The sequence below is a fragment of the Xenopus laevis genome, chromosome 8S (genome assembly GCF_017654675.1).
Source record: "Xenopus laevis strain J_2021 chromosome 8S, Xenopus_laevis_v10.1, whole genome shotgun sequence".
Lineage (NCBI taxonomy): Eukaryota > Metazoa > Chordata > Amphibia > Anura > Pipidae > Xenopus > Xenopus laevis.
In genome coordinates, this window is record NC_054386.1 from 58,981,110 (window position 1) to 59,001,940 (window position 20,831).

Here is a 20,831-nt window from a genome sequence, read left to right on the forward strand (position 1 = left end):
CATGATTTGTTAAAGTGGAAGTGCATCTTGAAATTAACTTATCACTTAATGTAGATTTTTTTTGTGGTTTTTGAACAATTTTCCTTTATATTCTGCCCGATCTCTGGAAATACTGGTTGGATGCAGAGGACCCTTTCACAGCAGAGACCAGAAATTAACTCTAAGGCAAGATGTTTATTGCTTTTGGATTGAATACATACAGTACCTTTGCTAACTCTAACTTGTTGGCTCCCACTAGCTCTCCAAAGAAGGCCCCTAAAATGAATGATAGGTGCAAGAGAATTCTTCAATGGGAATCATAAGTACTGGGTGCTATGTCAGTAATTGTTTTGTTACCAAACATAATAGGATGAATATGCAACTTTTGTTGCCAATATTAAAGGGCAGATATACCGTAGTGCTGCTGGTGTTCGGAGCTAGGAAACAATAGCTGTCAATGATTGTATGATACCATGATAGAATGCAAACATAGCAGTCAGGATTCTCAATAAAGGTTATTCTTGTATAAATTGAACCGCTGTACCTAAAGGACTCAGATAACATTTTAGTATCTATTTTACAGTCTCTGGACTACAGCTGCCATCATGCTTTAACCATTGAATAATTTTGATCCAGCAAGCTACAGACGGAGAAGGTTTATGTCCCCTGTAATATTTTAAACCACATAATTTTCTGTTCAGACCCTCTCCTGTAATTCTTGCAGTCTGCCACTCAAAAAATGGTTGCTAGCGTAAGCAGGACCATAGCAAAAAATTTAATTCTAAACCAGAAAGCTACAGGAAAAATAATTAAAATAACAAACATTAAATAATAATAGTATTATGGCAAATGACTGCAGTTTTGCTTCCTATGGCCAACAATCCAATAACATTCTCAATAACATCAGAACATATTTATCATTATCATCCCAGCCTAACATAATGAGAGCATCACCAACAAGATTATGAAAACATTTCTTTTGCCTATTGCCACTGAAAATAACTCTAAACAGAACAATTGTAATACAGTGTTCTATTTTAGATATACAATATGTTCAGGGAGCCATGGTCGCATTTGCTCTTCACAGTCTAAGGGACACGGATTTAGAGCGTCTCATAGCAATAAGTGAAGGTGATCTTGTGACCAAAAATCAATGAATAAGGGACAATCAACTGGGCTGCATCAGCTTTTATGGCAAAAAGATACCTGGTAGCTAAGGCTTTCAATATATTTTATGTGTCTGCAGCTGCAGACAGATGAAAGATCTCCGCAATAAAGAGCCCATTGCAAAAACAATGAATATTGCTTATAAAAAGCAATACAAGCTGCACAGCAAATTCAACTGTCTATGTATTAGCTATTGTACATTTGATATTGGTATTATATAAGGGGATATGCTAGGAAAGGGTCACTTGGAGTAGTAAAGGTTAAAAGGTGCCATGTCTGCTAAGGAAACACTCCAAAAGCATTGTCCAACTAAAAATTCATATTCTAGAAAATTCATGCCTTCTTTGCTGTTCAATTATTAAATGAAACAATAGCTTTATACTGGTATGTTCATTAGTGCTTAGTACAGGAAAAAACCTATTCTGGCCTCTCTCTGGCTATGAAACAATGGAGTAGTTCCATTTATGGTCCTGCAAGACTGAGCAAGCCCCTTGGCGTTAAAGGATAATATTCATGTGCTGAAATGCCTTTTCTTCTTGTGGTTTCTTGATAGGGGAATATAACATATTAGGAGGGTTATAATGAATGTTGTGACTAGTCAGCCTGAGAGACAATTGTTGTTTAGACAGAGCTTAAATGGCTTAAATCTAAGCAAATCAGAAGCAAAAAAAAAGCAAAAGAAAGATAATGATACACTGCTTTCTTAATATTTCTATTATTGTCTCTTTAACCAGTTATACCATGGGCGTCAGATCTGGGGAGGCCAGGAGGGCCATGGTTCCCCACTGAATCTTTCCCCCTGGTTCCAAACTATTATGCCAGTGAGTGGAGAGTATATTATTTCTAATACCAGGGGCATGGTTGGTGACCAGATTTTGTTTGGTTTATTTTATTTTTTATTATAGGACATACAATAGCTGCTAGAGCCTTGGATAATTTTGTCATTAACACATTGCTGCGGGAAACAAAGTTATTTAATGCAACAGGGGTATGTCTCTTAGTCTGCCATGGGTGAATGGGCTGCCACCTTCTTTTAGAATTCTTACAGTAGAATTAGACGAGGTTGGTATTGTTTTGCTTGTCAGCTCATTGTGTAAAGGTACACTTTAGAAACAGAATTCAATTGTCAACACTGAAAGCCATTATTGTAATGTACAAGCTAAGGTGACAGAGGTCTATGGAGAAATCCTGCATCTTCTGTTTCATAGTCATTGAATTAGAAGAACATCATTTGGCAAGAGTCAGTGCGTGTCTAAGCAGGCTGAATAAGCACTTCTTAACCCAATTTCGGTCATTATGATTAAAGAATAAGATTGTCAGTTTTTGAAGTGAAGTTATATGAAATAAGGTATTGCAATTAGACTGGAGGTACAATGAGCACTTCCTATCTTATCTTAAAATCCACGATTGTATTGTATTATTTTGTAATCAACTCCTCGTAAATGTACCTTCAATTGCTAGTAATCAAGCTTACTGTTTTATGACGTATGAGCGGGATTAACATCTTAGGTGCTTAGGGTTGTCGGTAGATCACTTTTTGAGGTCACAAAATTTTAATAGCCACAATTTGGTGCTGATAAAAGCTTGGGACTGGGTCCCTCCAGACAGAGAAGCAGATATTCTACAGATACTGTATCTGTCAAGGAAGTTTGCGAATCTAGTTGGTTGAGAACAGCATTAGCACATTGATGCAGCCCTCATGTGACAGGTCTCTGTATGCCCAGTTTATTATCTGAATGCTGGCCTCCAATTTGGCACAATGTATGGGTTGGCAGACTGGACAAAGATCTGCTTTATACTGTATATTTATTGTAATAATATTTTGTTACATTTTTATCTTTTAAAAAAACTCTACAATTCATCTATCTACTGTTTCATAGTTTTGTTGTTCAAACCACTGCCCAGGTGTGAGGATCAGTGACCCTGGCAAAAGACTGTAATTTAAATTCCAAAATAAATTAATATAGAAGAAAAGGTCTATTATTCTATCATTTTTTAACACCACGAAAAACAAGGCTAGTCACAAATTGCCTTTCAAGTGAACTTCGCTTTTAAGGAGATTCCTTGTGTAAGACATATGAAAAACAATATTTTTTACAACCACTTCACTAGAAGCGAAAATGATATTCATAAACCAGAGAACAGCATATCCTCCAATCTGCCATAACTCTATTCCCTTGTGTCTTGCAACTGAGTCGCTTCAGCTATGCAGATAAGCACTGGAGAGAAGCAAGCTGTTTATCATGGAAGTATAGCTATTCTGTGATTTAGAGAAGCTAAGCTGTGCATAGCCTTCACATTTAGCCATAAAGCTGCCACAGTCTTAATGGAAATGACATTCCTGCCATTACCTATAGCTGAAGTGCAGAAGTCATTTTATGATTACATAGTATATTGAATAAGAACTGCTGTGTAATGGTGTCTTCCAAGCGCAAGTAACGCTGGACAGTAAAAACCAAGGAGCTGCTCAAAAAATAGAGTGTAAAACATAATAAACCCATATTTTTTCCAACTTTATATTCTTTTAACTTTTTCTGCTGACACTTTTACAATGTCACATATTTAATACATTCTGGGAAGATTTCATTCATAAAAGATTTGAAACACATATTTATGTGAAAAGACACCTAGGCAAATCCAGGAAAGGGAAGAATCTCTTGCTGTCAGAGGCATATACTAATATGGAGCATGGAGGGCAAGAAGACACTTTTTGGGGCACAGATACAACATGATAGCATTTAATTGGAAGGTTCATAATCCACTACAAAGGCTACAAATGCAATGCAACCTGTATCTGTAGCAGAATCAGCAAAGTGAAGCTTCAGTGGGGATGAAAAGGCAAATCATTTTCTAATTGGTGTATATTGAGAATAGGTGTGTTTTATTATGCACTATTATGTAATGTGTAAAACATGTTTGCCTTTTAATGTCTTTTAAATGAATTATTCACCTTATATGAAGAGAAATGAATAGAAGAGGGACCCTATAGAAAAACGTAACACCATTATACAGTATAAAGTCTGTGTTTTGGTTGCTTGGGATAGTGATCCTGACAACAGACTGCAAGCTGAGTACCAAATAAACCAAGCAAACAAGAGTAAATGAGTTAAAAAGAATGCAGCCTTACGTGGAGAATGCATTGTTCTGTTTCTTGCATCGTATTCCCTTGCAGTTGTTAGGTTCCTCAGAGGCACTAGTCTCATAATAAAAGTAGAGTTGGTTTAGTCCATTGGCAAACGCCAGCAGCACCAGGCAGTAGATAAAGAGGAATTTGAGAATGTCCAACAGCATTCTCCCAAGGGAAATTTGTAACGGGCCCAGGTGGGAATTTGCTGTGAACAGGGAGATGAGACGTAGGGAGCTCAGGATATTGGATATTGCAAAGAAAGCTTCAGCAATCAGTGTGGGGTGCCACATGTCCCACTCTTCTCTTGGCTTTGAACCATTGTACTGAAGAAATACACAGAAAAACACTAGTCATTTATCCAGGTTCAGCAGAAAAGGCATCCCTGTGCAATGGCAAACAATTATTCTTGGCCCTTTAAGAAATTGCTCTGTTGTATAGTTTGATAATAAGACCGCATATACTTGAATTACATCAGTCAAAGCCATGCTTACACGTTAACTTCAATAGCAGAAGTTAATGGGAGTTGTCCTAGGCAAAATTCAAGTAATTTTTTTTTTATTCAAGATTTTTGAGTTTGTTAACTCACAGATTCAAGTTGTAAGCCTATAAACTCGAATCATTTGAGGTATTCAAGGTTTTTTCGTGATTGTATTCAAGTTTTTTTACATTCTTATTTCATCATAAATAAGAAAACATTCCATTTTTTTTAATTGCGTGTTCATTCAAAGTATAAAAAACTTCATAAACCTCACAAATTAGATTTTTGATAAATAAGCCCATTTATGTGACCCGCATGGAGGGGTTAAAAAACACAGGTGCATAAATAGGGTGAAAGGAAGAGCAAAATGGAAACTAGAAGGTAAAAGGAAGGACGGTGGCATGGTAAGGATTTACAGCAAACTACACATATAATTATACACAATAAATTAGCAATTATTATATAATTATACTTCCTGCATAAATGGGTAAGTACCTTGTACAGTGAGGTATCCTTGGCATTGAAGCAAGGCAGTTTTATCCACTGGCATAACATTAGCACCTGTACCATATAAGTCAATACAGTGCTGCACAGAATGTAGATGCTCTAAAAATACATGTTCATAATAATAATAATAATATAAAGAAGCCATCATTACCTTCACATAAGCAACTATTTTAAGGGAGATGGTGGCAAGATAGAGGGAGTTCATTGCAAAGTCCATGAGGTTCCACCAGTCATGAACATACTCAGTAAACCCGCCATCCCACATCTCCTTTATTTCACCCCAAATAAAACCTGAAGAGAAGAGAGAAATATATCATTAGAAGTCTGATCAAAGTTCAGATGTCTAAATACATTATTTAGTTTAATCTGAACTAACCAATCAGCAGTGCTATCTTGTGCTCTTGCACAGAGACTATAGTTCTACAGGCAATACTGAGTCGTTTATTCTGCTTGTTTTTCAAAGTTTCAGTTTAGCTGGAACACCATTGTGATGACAGAAGAGAATGAAACCAAATATATTTTTTGGTTCTGTGGGCTACCAGAAATTTGCAGGCAGCCCCATCCAGATTTACACCATAACTGCAATGTCACACAGAACTGTTTTTAGTTTCAGCCGTGGCTGATCCTGTTGTTGTACAAATGAAAGCAGGGCCAGTACTAATTCATCCTAGCACTGAGCAATGTAAGGTTTAGGGTAAAGCTCTGCTCTTTCATTTACAAGATAAAAGTCAAGCTTCAAACAATGTGCATATGCCAGAAGCATGTGCTACGCTGCCCTCTTGTAGATAAATGAAAACAATTGTTCTGAAAGTGCCTCGGGTTTACAATTTGCAAGTTGAACTTTTCAGCAGGCAATGTGCAGACAAAGATGCACTGAGAGTGAAGTTGACAGGCAGGGCTGCTAAAGAGCAAAGAACCAGTGAGAATAAGGACAGACTGAGCAGAATATGTTGTAAGGGAACCTAGCTGCAGAAATATAGATAAATCATTCAATTAATTTCTTAAAGAGGAACTATTGCGAAAAATGAAAATTTAATGTCAGCTTCATCATACTGAATCATACATTCTTTACAATCACTTAAAAATTCTGTAACTTTTTAATAATTAAGTTGGTCTTCACTATCTCTAGTCTGTCTCTCTTCATTATTAGGGATGTAGCGAACGTCGGAAAAAAAGTTCGCGAACATATTCGCGAACTTGCGCAAAAATGCGAGCGGTTCGCGAACGGTTCGCGAACGGTTCGCGAACCCCATAGACTTCAATGGGAAGGCGAACTTTAACATCTAGAAAAGACATTTCTGGCCAGAAAAATGATTTTAAAGTTGTTTAAAGGGTGCAACGACCTGGACAGTGGCATGCCAGAGGGGGATCAAGGGCAAAAATGTATCTGAAAAATCTGCCTGTGTGTGCTTGGAAGAGATAGTGTAGGGGGAGAGCTGTTAGTGATTTCAGGGACAGATGATAGTAAGTTTGCTGGCTAGTAATCTGCTTGATACTGCTCTGTATTGGAGGGACAGAAGTCTGCAGGGATTTGAGGGACATTTTAGCTTAGGTAGCTTTGCTGGCTAGTAATCTACTGTTCTCTTAAACAACTGCCATACGTTGACCTTGTAGGCATTGTTTGCCCAGTTTTTTTGGACGCAGCCACTGAAGCACAGTTGCCAGAAAAAATATGCCATATAAATGCTGAAAATAGTAATTTTTCGCCATACGTTGACCTTGTAGACATTGTTTGCCCAGTTTTTTTGGTTGCAGCCACTGAAGCACAGTTGCCAGAAAAAATATGCCATATAAATGCTGAAAATAGTCATTTTTTGCCATACGTTGACCTTGTAGGCATTGTTTGCCCAGTTTTTTTGGTCGCAGCCACTGAAGCACAGTTGCCAGAAAAAATATGCCATATAAATGCTGAAAATAGTCATTTTTTGCCATATACGTTGAGTCAACGTATGGCAAAAAATGACTATTTTCAGCATTTATATGGCATATTTTTTCTGGCCTCTGTGCTTCAGTGGCTGCGGCCAAAAAAACTGGGCAAACAATGCCTACAAGGTCAACGTCGTTGACCTTGTAGGCATTGTTTGCCCAGTTTTTTTGGCCGCAGCCACTGAAGCACAGAGGCCAGAAAAAATATGCCATATAAATGCTGAAAATAGTCATTTTTTTGGTCGCAGCCACTGAAGCACAGTTGCCAGAAAAATTATGCCATATAAATGCTGAAAATATGCATTTTTTTGGTTGCAGCCACTGAAGCACAGAGGCCAGAAAAATTATGCCATATAAATGCTGAAAATATAAATTTTTTTGGTTGCAGCCACTGAAGCACAGAGGCCAGAAAAATTATGCCATATAAATGCTGAAAATATGCATTTTTTTGGTCGCAGCCACTGAAGCACAGTTGCCAGAAAAATTATGCCATATAAATGCTGAAAATATGCATTTTTTTGGTTGCAGCCACTGAAGCACAGAGGCCAGAAAAATTATGCCATATAAATGCTGAAAATATAAATTTTTTTGGTTGCAGCCACTGAAGCACAGAGGCCAGAAAAATTATGCCATATAAATGCAGAAAATATGCATTTTTTTGGTCGCAGCCACTGAAGCACAGTTGCCAGAAAATTATGCCATATAAATGCTGAAAATATAAATTTTTTTGGTTGCAGCCACTGAAGCACAGAGGCCAGAAAAATTATGCCATATAAATGCTGAAAATATGCATTTTTTTGGACGCAGCCACTGAAGCACAGTTGCCAGAAAAAATATGCCATATAAATGCTGAAAATAGTCATTTTTTGCCATACGTTGACCTTGTAGACATTGTTTGCCCAGTTTTTTTGGTTGCAGCCACTGAAGCACAGAGGCCAGAAAAAATTAAACCAGTAGGGTTTGCACCCTAGTTTGTAACGGTGGCGGAGGGAGGAGGAGGACGCTAAAGGACAGCTGTGTGTGGAGTCATGAGGCTTGAAGAGAAGGACAGCTGCATAGAAGTCAGAACAAGTCTTCCGGCGTGCAGTAACCCTCCGAGATCCACCCCTCATTCATTTTAATAAAGGTCAGGTAATCGACACTTTTGTGACCTAGGCGAGTTCTCTTCTCAGTTACAATCCCTCCTGCTGCACTGAAGGTCCTTTCTGAGAGCACACTTGAGGCTGGGCAAGACAAGAGGTTCATGGCAAATTGTGACAGCTCTGGCCACAGATCAAGCCTGCGCACCCAGTAGTCCAGGGGTTCATCGCTCCTCAGAGTGTCGATATCTGCAGTTAATGCCAGGTAGTCCGCTACCTGCCGGTCGAGGCGTTCTTTGAGGGTGGATCCAGAAGGGTTGTGGCGCTGCCTTGGACAGAAAAACATTTGCATGTCTGACGTTACAGACTGGCCAAAGGGCTTTGTCCTTGCAGGTGTGCTCGTGGCAGGATTACTGGCACCTCTGCCCCTGGAATGTTGATGAGTTCCTGAAGTGACATCACCCTTAAAAGCATTGTACAACATGTTTTGCAGGCTGGTTTGTAAATGCCGCATCTTTTCGGACTTGTGGTATGTTGGTAACATTTCTGACACTTTATGCTTGTACCGAGGGTCTAGTAGCGTTGCGACCCAGTACAGGTCCTTCTCCTTAAGCCTCTTGATACGGGGGTCCTTCAACAGGCATGACAGCATGAAAGACCCCATTCTCACAAGGTTGGATGCAGAGCTATCCATCTCCGCTTCCTCATTATCAAGGACTGCATCATCCACGGTCTCCTCCCCCCAGCCACGTACAAGACCAGGGGTCCCCAAAAGGTCACCACTAGCCCCCTGGGAAGCCTGCTCCTGTTGGTCCTCCTCCTCCTCCTCCACAAAGCCACCTTCCTCCTCTGACTCCACTTCTGGCACCTCTCCCTGCGTTGCAGCAGGTGCCTGGGTTCGTTCTGGTGATTCCGACCAGAAATCGTGCGCTTCCAGCTCCTCGTCACGCTGGTCTACAGCCTCATCTGTCACTCGTCGCACGGCACGCTCCAGGAAGAAAGCGAAGGGTATTAGGTCGCTGATGGTGCCTTCGGTGCGACTGACCATATTTGTCACCTCTTCAAAAGGTCGCATGAGCCTGCAGGCATCGCGCATAAGCAGCCAGTAACGGGGGAAAAAAATCCCCAGCTGTGCAGATCCAGTCCTACCACCCAGTTCAAAAAGGTACTCGTTGACGGCCCTTTGTTGTTGCAGCAGACGTTCCAACATAAGGAGCGTTGAATTCCAGCGAGTCTGGCTGTCAGAAATCAAACGCCTGACTGGCATGTTGTAGCGCTGCTGAATGTCAGCAAGGCGTGCCATGGCTGTGTAGGAACGTCTGAAATGGGCCGACACCTTTCTGGACTGGGTGAGAACGTCCTGGAATCCTGGGTACTTGGAGACAAAACGTTGGACTATTAAATTTAACACATGTGCCATGCAGGGCACATGTGTTAAATTGCCTAGTCTCAACGCTGCCAACAGATTGCTTCCATTGTCACACACCACTTTTCCGATCTGCAGTTGGTGTGGGGTCAGCCACCGATCGGCCTGTGACTGCAGAGATGACAGGAGTACAGATCCGGTATGGTTTTTGCTTTCCAGGCACGTCATCCCCAAGACAGCGTGACAACGGCGTACCTGGCACGTCGAATAGCCTAGGGGGAGCTGGGGGTGCACAGGTGTGGAGGAGGAGAAGGAGGACCCAGCAGCAGAGTAAGAAGAAGAAGAAGACGAGGTAGAGAGCGATGGAGGAGTAGAGGTGGTGGCAGAACCGCGTGCAATCCGTGGCGGTGACACCAACTCCACTGTTGTTGTTGAGCTACCCATTCCCTGCTTCCCAGCCATTACCAAGTTCACCCAGTGGGCAGTGTAGGTGACATACCTGCCCTGACCATGCTTGGAGGACCATGCGTCAGTAGTCATATGGACCTTTGGCCCAACACTAAGTGACAGAGATGCGGTAACTTGGCTCTGCACATGTTGGTACAGGTGTGGTATTCCCTTTTTAGAAAAAAAATTGCGGCTGGGTACCTTCCACTGCGGTGTCCCAATTGCTACAAATTTGCGGAAGGCCTCAGAGTCCACCAGCTGGTATGGTAAAAGCTGGCGGGCTAAGAGTGCAGACAAGCCAGCTGTCAGACGCCGGGCAAGGGGGTGACAGTCAGACATTGGCTTCTTACGCTCAAACATGGCCTTCACAGAAACTTGGCTGGTGGCAGATGACTGGGAATGGGAACAGGTGGTCAAGGTGGAAGGCGGAGTGGAGGGTGGTTCAGACGGGTCAAGGAGAGCAGAGGTAGAGCAGTAAGATGCTGGACCAGAAGGAGTGTGGCTTTTAGTTTGCCTGTTGCCTTTGAGGTGTTGCTCCCAAAGTGCTTTGTGCTTGCCGCTCATGTGCCTTCGCATAGAAGTTGTACCTATGTGGCTGTTGGGCTTACCAAGGCTCAGTTTCTGACTGCACTCATTGCAAATTACAATGCTTTTGTCAGAGGCACACACATTAAAAAAATCCCACACTGCTGACTTTTTGGAAGTGTGCGATCTGGCGGTAACAGTAGAAGTTGGCGGCATTGGCGGCAATGGCGGGTGCGTTGGCCGGCTGAACACAGGTGCCGATACATGTTGTTGCCCTACTGATCCCTGCGGGCTGTCCTCCCTGCTTCTTCTAAGTCTTATTCTCCTACTGCCTCTCTGACTCTCCGTCTCTCCATCTGAACTACCCTCCTCTTGCTCTCTTCTACTAGGCACCCACAAAACATCAATCTCCTCATCATCATTCTCCTCAGATGCATCAATTTCTTCTGACACATCACAGAAGGAAGCAGCAGCGGGGACCTCCTCCTCATCACTCATTATGTCCATCTCTATCGTGTTCTCTGTTCTGGGGTGGCCATAGCAGTGGAGGATGAGGAGGATGTTGTGGTAAAGTTAGAAACGGTAGAGGATGGGGTGTGCTGTGTAAGCCAGTCAACTACCTCTTCAGCATTTTGGGAGTTCAGGGTCATTGGCTTTTTAAAACTGGGCAATTTGCTAGGGCCACAGGATTGCATAGCAGCACGGCCCCTAGCACGGCCTCTGCGTGGCGGCCTGCCTTTGCCTGGCATTATTTTTAAAAAAAACAACAACAACAACAAAAACTCAGTTGGTTTTTCTGGAAACGATAATACACACAGCTAGATGGCGGGTTGAAGAAAACAGTGTGCAAATAATGCCTACAAGGTCAACGTATACACTACTACAGCGGTGGATACGGATTACGTAAAATATATGAATGCTGCTTGAAAAAAAGTAACTCAAGTGGTTTTTCTAGAGACGATAATATTATCAATATTTAGACAAAATGTGAACAAGCTCACACAGCTAGATGGCGGGTTGAAGAAAACAGTGTGCAAATAATGCCTACAAGGTCAACGTATACACTACTACAGCGGTGGATACGGATTACGTAAAATATATGAATGCTGCTTGAAAAAAAGTAACTCAAGTGGTTTTTCTAGAGACGATAATATTATCAATATTTAGACAAAATGTGAACAAGCTCACACAGCTAGATGGCGGGTTGAAGAAAACAGTGTGCAAATAATGCCTACAAGGTCAACGTATACACTACTACAGCGGTGGATACGGATTACGTAAAATATATGAATGCTGCTTGAAAAAAAGTAACTCAAGTGGTTTTTCTAGAGACGATAATATTATCAATATTTAGACAAAATGTGAACAAGCTCACACAGCTAGATGGCGGGTTGAAGAAAACAGTGTGCAAATAATGCCTACAAGGTCAACGTATACACTACTACAGCGGTGGATACGGATTACGTAAAATATATGAATGCTGCTTGAAAAAAAGTAACTCAAGTGTTTTTTCTAGAGACGATAATATTATCAATATTTAGACAAAATGTGAACAAGCTCACACAGCTAGATGGCGGGTTGAAGAAAACAGTGTGCAAATAATGCCTACAAGGTCAACGTATACACTACTACAGCGGTGGATACGGATTACGTAAAATATATGAATGCTGCTTGAAAAAAAGTAACTCAAGTGGTTTTTCTAGAGACGATAATATTATCAATATTTAGACAAAATGTGAACAAGCTCACACAGCTAGATGGCGGGTTGAAGAAAACAGTGTGCAAATAATGCCTACAAGGTCAACGTATACACTACTACAGCGGTGGATACGGATTACGTAAAATATATGAATGCTGCTTGAAAAAAAGTAACTCAAGTGGTTTTTCTAGAGACGATAATATTATCAATATTTAGACAAAATGTGAACAAGCTCACACAGCTAGATGGCGGGTTGAAGAAAACAGTGTGCAAATAATGCCTACAAGGTCAACGTATACACTACTACAGCGGTGGATACGGATTACGTAAAATATATGAATGCTGCTTGAAAAAAAGTAACTCAAGTGGTTTTTCTAGAGACGATAATATTATCAATATTTAGACAAAATGTGAACAAGCTCACACAGCTAGATGGCGGGTTGAAGAAAACAGTGTGCAAATAATGCCTACAAGGTCAACGTATACACTACTACAGCGGTGGATACGGATTACGTAAAATATATTATGGCTGCTTGAAAAAAGTCACTCCGGTGTTTTTTCTGGAGACGGTAATATTATGGATATTTAGACAGAATGTGAACAAGGTCACACAGCTAGATGGCGGGTTGAAGAAAACAGTGTGCAAATAATGCCTACAAGGTCAACGTATACACTACTACAGCGGTGGATACGGATTACGTAAAATATATTATGGCTGCTTGAAAAAAGTCACTCCGGTGTTTTTTCTGGAGACGGTAATATTATGGATATTTAGACAGAATGTGAACAAGGTCACACAGCTAGATGGCGGGTTGAAGAAAACAGTGTGCAAATAATGCCTACAAGGTCAACGTATACACTACTACAGCGGTGGATACGGATTACGTAAAATATATTATGGCTGCTTGAAAAAAGTCACTCCGGTGTTTTTTCTGGAGACGGTAATATTATGGATATTTAGACAGAATGTGAACAAGGTCACACAGCTAGATGGCGGGTTGAAGAAAACAGTGTGCAAATAATGCCTACAAGGTCAACGTATACAGCGGTGTTTTTTCTGGAGACGGTAATATTATGGATATTTAGACAGAATGTGAACAAGGTCACACAGCTAGATGGCGGGTTGAAGAAAACAGTGTGCAAATAATGCCTACAAGGTCAACGTATACACTACTACAGCGGTGGATACGGATTACGTAAAATATATTATGGCTGCTTGAAAAAAGTCACTCCGGTGTTTTTTCTGGAGACGGTAATATTATGGATATTTAGACAGAATGTGAACAAGGTCACACAGCTAGATGGCGGGTTGAAGAAAACAGTGTGCAAATAATGCCTACAGGGCAAATAATGCCTAAAAGGTCAACTTATACACTACTACAGCGGTAGTAAAATAAAAAAAAGTAAAATAAAAAAAAAATGAATATTAAAAAAAAAAATTAAAGTTGGTGCTGCTGAACTACTAGGAGCAGCAGATTAGCACACCAGTCCCACTCCCCAACACTGCTAGACTAATAGCACTGGGCTCTTATAGTAGTAGTAGTAGTAGTAGTAGTAAAACAACAAAAAAATAAATAAAAGCAGTCCTTACAAGGACTACTGTTATTGCAGCAGTCAGCAGATGAGATCAGAAGCAGGATAGCTGCCCACTGCAGCTACATACAGAGCACTGCAGTAGAAGGTAGATTACTAGCCAGCAAAGCTACCTAAGATAAAATGTCCCTCAAACCCCTGCAGACTTCTGTCCCTCCAATAACAGAGCAGTATCAAAACGATTACTAGCCAGCAAACTTTCAACTGTCCCTGAAATCACTAACAGGCAGCAGCTCTCTCCCTACACTATCTCTTCAGCACACACAGGCAGAGTGAAAAAACGCTGCAGGGCTTCGGTTTTTATAGGGAAGGGGAGTGGTCCAGGGGAGAGCTTCCTGATTGGCTGCCATGTACCTGCTGGTCTGGGGTGAGAGGGCAAAAAAAAGCGCCAACAATGGCGAACCCAAAATGGCGAACGTCGCGCGACGTTCGCGAACTTCCGGCGAGCGCGAACACCCGATGTTCGCGCGAACAAGTTCGCCGGCGAACAGTTCGCGACATCTCTATTCATTATCTCTTGATTTATGAGTTGGAGTCAGAGTCTGATTGACCGTTTGGTCTAATACAGCTTTTGTGAGGGGTGCTCCCTTTGCCAAGAAGAAGATGTTTCCACATTGTTGACGGTGACAGAAATCCTGTCCCTATGTGCAGGATTTGTGCCGTTGTGTTCAGTTCTGTTTGTGCTGGAATTAGCTATTTGAGTTAGCATGCAAATATCTGCAAGGAAAGGAAGCCCCACTTAAAGATAAAACAGATCTGTCAATGGATTTCTGACTCAATTCAGTAGAGAATTACTAGGCCATGTGAACATCTGACATGGATCTCCTGACTTAAATAGAGAGAACCTAATATTGCTAATAGAGCTTCTATGAGGAAAAAATGAATCACACCTTGTAAAAGAAATTAAAATTTAAAGTTGCATGCTGAAGCCTAAACTGTAGTGATGAGCAACATTTTTCACCAAGCATGGATTCGCAAAACAGGCAGAATATTGCCATAGAAATTTCATCCTGAAAAAAGCTCACAAGACAAAATGGTGACAAAATTGACTCCAATGCATTTTTCTACACAAGAAAAAAATACCCATTCGCAATACAGGCAGAATTTTGCCACAAAAAAGTTATCCCTGAGGGAAAAAAAACAGACTGCTTTTTGCACAAGAAAAAATACAGATTGACTTCAATGCATTTCTTCGATTTTCAGATTCGCTTATCACTATCAGTGCATTGTACCAGTTTTATAATAACATGGGCCCTTGATGACTTTAGCAGAGCAAAGTATTTAGGGTGATTCTTCTATTGCTTGCTTGAATTTGTAACAGTATCAATTGTGCAGCCAATTCATGAAATGACTCTTCTTACCTAGGACCCAGGGCAGGATCATCCATTCTACTACTGTGGGAGGAGGCCCTTGCATGTGCAGTTCTGTTCTCACTATGTGCTGGGAGGCCAGGAGCAGGAGGAAGAGGAAGGTGAGATATGAGGCTGTGTGGCAGATAAACTTGATGAATGGCTTTTTAATGAACAGTCCCAGCCTGCTGTTCGGTGCAATCAGATATGCCACGGATAACACAGGGAACAACAGTCCAATAGTAATGCAAGTCACCAGCTTCACAGCCCAGTGCTTCCGCCGCCAACCCGGGAACCCATGATACCACAGTGTAGCCAATAACTGCTGGCAATTTGGCTGGGCCACAAACTGAGGGAAAGAAGAGAAAACATGTTAGCAATGCAGTTGGACCAAATTTTTCTTCTAATCATTTGTCATCTTCTATATTTATATTTAAAGCAGTGCCTCTCCATGTAGTTAAGTGCTTTGCTATTTCCCTTTATGCAACCCCACTGTCTTAGCCTCTGGTCTTTAGAAACAGACCATAATAATAAACCTATAATATAGTGAATAAAGTACCCCCTCTTGTAAAATATAAGGATATTATAAGTTACCGAGGAGTTTCATGACCATATAAAAACACGAGGCCGAAGGCCGAGTGTTTTTATACAGGTCATGGAACTCCGAGGTAACTTCTAATATCCTCATATTTTGCAACTGGGGGTACTTTATTTATTATAATACACAAATTTCAGTGAGTCATGTGACAGAAATGACATCACAACTCACCGTTTATAACTGATGACATCACAACTCACCGTTTATAACTGATGACATAACAACTCACCGTTTATAAGGATATAATTTACAGGATATTCATGGCTTTTGTGTATTATAAAGCTATACGATTACTTGGAAAACAATAAGGACTGAAGAAATGTTTCACTTAACTAAAAACTATTTTTTGTATGTTTTCTAGTCTGCTGTGGAAGAAAGCTATTAAGAAAGGGAAGGTTGACTTTAATGCACAGCCAATTCAGCTTTACACATGTAAACAAAGCAACCTCATTTCACCTTGTATAAACTACAGGAAAATTGTATTAACCCGGAACGCCATACTTTACTAGTTACTGCAGTAATGTACATCATTTGTATTTGGAATTGCATCATTTTAATTTAGATGTAGCAAGTTCAATAATTATCATTGGTATTATGTACTTATAAAGCACCAATGTATTCTGCCAAGCTTACAGCAGAACTTACAAATGCCATACAATACTGACTGATAAATGGGGTAAAGAGAGTCCTGTCCATTAGAGCTTACTATCTAAAAGAACTTTAATGTCTTAATGATTGTTTCAGCTTATTCTCCATTCCTAAGTCATGGGCTTTTATTACTTTATGTCCCTGGAATGGGACAATTCTTTATTGACACTGAGGGTGTTATTTATTAAAGTCTGAATGCTAAAAACTCGAAACATCTGAATTTTTGTTGGGAAAAAAACTTGATTTTTTCTGAATTTATTAAACCCCAAGGGTGTTAAAAGTCAGAATAAAAAAGAACTCCAACTCAGACCTGCTGAGTTCATGTAGAAGTCGCGATCTTACAGGGGTAAACTTAATAATCTGCACTGGATTTTGTACAATAATTTTAAAATGTTTAAGATTGTGTGGTTTTTGGGCAAAAATCTGAAAAAATGTATACCGCACAAGAAATTTTTGTAAAATTGTATTAATACATAAGGATAAAAAATTCATGTGGATTTGGTCAGATTATTTTACCAAAAATTATCAGAAATTTTCGGATTTTCGGATTTTGATAAATAATCACCTGACTGTATTAGCAAGGATTAATGCTATTATATTCCCTCAGTGGCTGCTGTGCTTTAGGGAAACAAGTCTAATACTTTTTTAAATTTATTAAAGGGGTTATTCACCTTCAAACACATAGTTGTTTTCAGATAGTTCAGCAGAAATAACGACTTTAAACAATTATTTTCTATTTTATATGTGTGATTGTTTTTCTAATATGCAAGTGTATAGTGTCATTTGTAACCTTATAAAGCACCTTTACCGACCCTGTAAACTGTTCTAAATTTATTTAGTTGATAAATTTCTTATTTTCGTCCCTGCTGAGCCGAATCCCTGGGTATCATTACAGGCAGCTGTTAGAATTGATACAATAGTTGCCAATACTCCAGAGATGCTGTTGAGAAATGTATCAACTAATTGTATCAAATAAATCACAAATTGTAACCGTTTAGACTTAGAGTCTGCACCTGAATTACTGAGCTGCCAGACTCAAACACCCAAGACGCGGACATTCAACTTTTTACTTAGCTTTTGGAAAAACTGTAAAAAATAAATATTACAGGAAACCTGTCACTTTTTTGCTGACAGTAGGACTGTAATTGAAGAGTTATAAATACTCACATACCACCATCTATTTTGGAATAAATGTGACTAATGCAGTGCTTTCAATGTGTGCACGAGACTCTACCAGTCCGACTTTCTGAAAGTCGGCACGCAAAGCCTCAAGGGAAAAACTATAAATCTCACGAGATTTCACCTCCCACCCGTTGGAATCCTCGGAGCTGCAATGTATCCCTACGCAATCCTGTCCCTTCTTATCGGAGTATTAGTGAGAAAAGTTGAAAGCTCCGTTACCCCCCTGCATATTATAATAAACCAGTAAACCCCCGATTCTCTAAAGAATCGTTAATGAAAGAATGGTAACAACAGTGAGGCAGCAAAATGCGATGGGTGCTTATTCACTCGGCATCCCCAGGCAGCAACTGGCGACGCTAATTTGTGGGGATGTAGAGTGAATCTGTGCCTATTGCTTGTTATTACCTATCTGCTATTAGAATTCTTAAATTTTGAGTTTATTGGTAGTAAAGTGTTACTGAAAAATTTCTTTATAAACAACATTTTTTGTGAAAATGTTCTCCTGTCCTTGAATGAGTTCTCCCTGGTGAGCTGTACTTAAAATCTTGACTTTAACATCAGATGAACGCTGCACTCTTGAAAATGCAACATAAAGTTGACCATGACCAAACACAGGCTCAGATAGGTAAATGCCGACTTTATCCAATGTTTGTCCTTGTGATTTGTTGATTGTCATGGCAAATGCAGCCTTAATGGGGAATTGTCGTCGTTTAAGTTTAAAAGGTAATTCCTGGTCAGAACTGGTAAGGTCAATTCTGGGAATCAAAACAGTATCACCGCTATGGGATCCTGTAAGCACTTCTGCCTTGATAACATTTTGTCTCATGCTCTTCACAACCAACCGTGTACCGTTACATAAACCTTGCTTAGTGTTAGGGTAGGGGCACACACGCGATTCTGCGCTGGGCGAGTTGTCGCTGCGTTTTTTAAGCCGAAATAGCTTTGCTAACTTTGGCGCTGGCGTCAATGCAAATCGCAGCGAAATCGCTGCGCTAATTCACACGCGGCGATTCTTTTTCTACTGTCGCCCGGAAACGCTCAGCGAGGCAACTTCGGACGACAATAGAAAACGAATCGCCGCGTGTGAATTAGCGCAGCGATTTCGCCGCGATTTGCATTGACGCCAGCGCCAAAGTTAGCAAAGCTATTTCGGCTTAAAAAACGCAGCGACAACTCGCTTAGCGCAGAATCGCGGCGAAATCGCGCCGTGTGCCCCTACCCTTAAGGTTTCTTAACAGCATGACTATTGTTCCTACTTTGAGTATAAGATTGTGTTGTGGTAATCCAGCATTGTTGATAGTGTTTAAATATTCTAATGGGAAGTTAAGTTTCTCACTTTCGTCTTCAGAATCAATACAGTCAGTACTCAGAAAGACACAGCTTTGTCCAGGAAGTAATGCAATCACTTGGTTGTTTATCATGTCAACATCAATATTTTTTGGAGATAATATAGCCCGTTTTGCTAAAAATGGCCACCCACGCAGGTACGCAACCGGTTCCCCTCCTAGAGTGACGCTAGCGCCGCCATTAGACAAACTTGCAAAGGAGTAGCAAGATGGCCGACGCTTATACAGACTTTAGTGGGCGGATGACAAACTCGCAGAGGAGTAGCAAGATGGCCGACGCTTATACAGACTTTAGTGGGCGGATTTGGCAGTGGGCGGATGACAAAGTCGCAGAGGAGTAGCAAGATGGCCGACGCTTATACAGACTTTCGTGCAGGTACGCAACCGGTTCCCCTCCTAGAGTGACGCTAGCGCCGCCATTAGACAAACTTGCAAAGGAGTAGCAAGATGGCCGATGCTTATACAGACTTTAGTGGGCGGATGACAAACTCGCAGAGGAGTAGCAAGATGGCCGACGCTTATACAGACTTTAGTGGGCGGATTTGGCAGTGGGCGGATGACAAAGTCGCAGAGGAGTAGCAAGATGGCCGACGCTTATACAGACTTTCGTGCAGGTACGCAACCGGTTCCCCTAGTGTGACGGTGAGCGCATCTGCCTCCCTAGATCCTAACCTTCCAGCGGTCGCCGCCTGAGTGAGCAGGAAAGAAGAGGCGGCGGGAGGCAGAAGGAGACGGTGAGCGCATCTGCCTCCCTAGATCCTAACCTTCCAGCGCATCTGCCTCCCCGATCCTAACCTGTTCTGATCCTAACCTTCCAGCACATCTGCTAATCGAAGGCCGCATCTATGTCTTTCGGCTGAAGTTGCGCGCGCATCTCATAGATCCTAACCGAAGTTGCGTGCGCATCTGCCTCCCCTCCACTCGGGACATAGATAGGCCTTCGGTTAGTATATAGGATAATGTGGAAGGCAGTGGGGGGGGGGGCAAGCACGGAGAAAGGAGATTGTGGAAAAGAATGTGCTTGGAGATAGATTGACACTGTGGATCGAGAAACTTGGAAGGTGAAGGGGCATAGAAGTACATAAGGATAAAGGGGCATTGAGGGGTCATGGAAAGCAGTGTTTTGCGTAGTAGGAGTGGGAAATAAATAATTGTACTTTGAAGGGGGGGGGCATTGTAACATTGTTTTCCATACTGTTAGCCTTTTGCATTGCTGCATTTCTTACTGAAGTCATACTCCCCTCTCCATTTTTGGCAATGCTTTTAACCCCTGGCAGAACACACTCTAGAGCAGAACATAACGCTGTAACGCTGCTGAGGGAACACTTATCCTTTTATGTGATAAACACAATGTCCCAATATAATGGCCCAGACAAAAAAGGAGATTATTGACCTTGCAATTTCTTTCGTTTTGCCTTAAAGGGTTGGTTTACCTTTAAGTTAATTTTGAGTATGTTATAGAATGGCTAATTCTAAGCAACTTTTCAATTGGTCTTCATTATTTCTTTTTTATAGTTTTTGAATTATTTGCCACCTTCTAACTCTTTCCAGCTTTCAAATGGGGTCACTGACCCCATCTAAAAAACAAATGCTCTGTAAGGCTACACATTTATTGTTATTGCTACTATATATTACTCATCTTTCTATTCAGACCTCTCCTTTTCATATCCCAGTCTCTTATTCAAATCAGCGCATGGTTGCTATGATAGTTTGGACCCTAGCAACCAGATTGCTAAAATTGCAAACTGGAGAGCTGGTGAATAAAAAGCTAAATAACTCAAAAAACACAAATACTAATAATGAAAACCAACTGCA

General features: G+C 41.0%; 1 protein-coding gene across 1 annotated transcript in view; it reads right to left on the minus strand.

Moving 5' to 3' along the window:
- LOC108700107 (short transient receptor potential channel 5) overlaps positions 1–20,831 on the minus strand; it is a 129,563-nt gene that overhangs the window by 17,139 nt on the left and 91,593 nt on the right. The window contains exons 4-6 of the mRNA XM_018232979.2: positions 15,255–15,591; positions 5,410–5,549; positions 4,274–4,596 (exon numbers count right to left, since the gene is read on the minus strand). Of these exons, the coding sequence (XP_018088468.1) occupies positions 4,274–4,596; positions 5,410–5,549; positions 15,255–15,591 (800 nt within the window). The remainder of the gene's footprint in view (positions 1–4,273; positions 4,597–5,409; positions 5,550–15,254; positions 15,592–20,831) is intronic.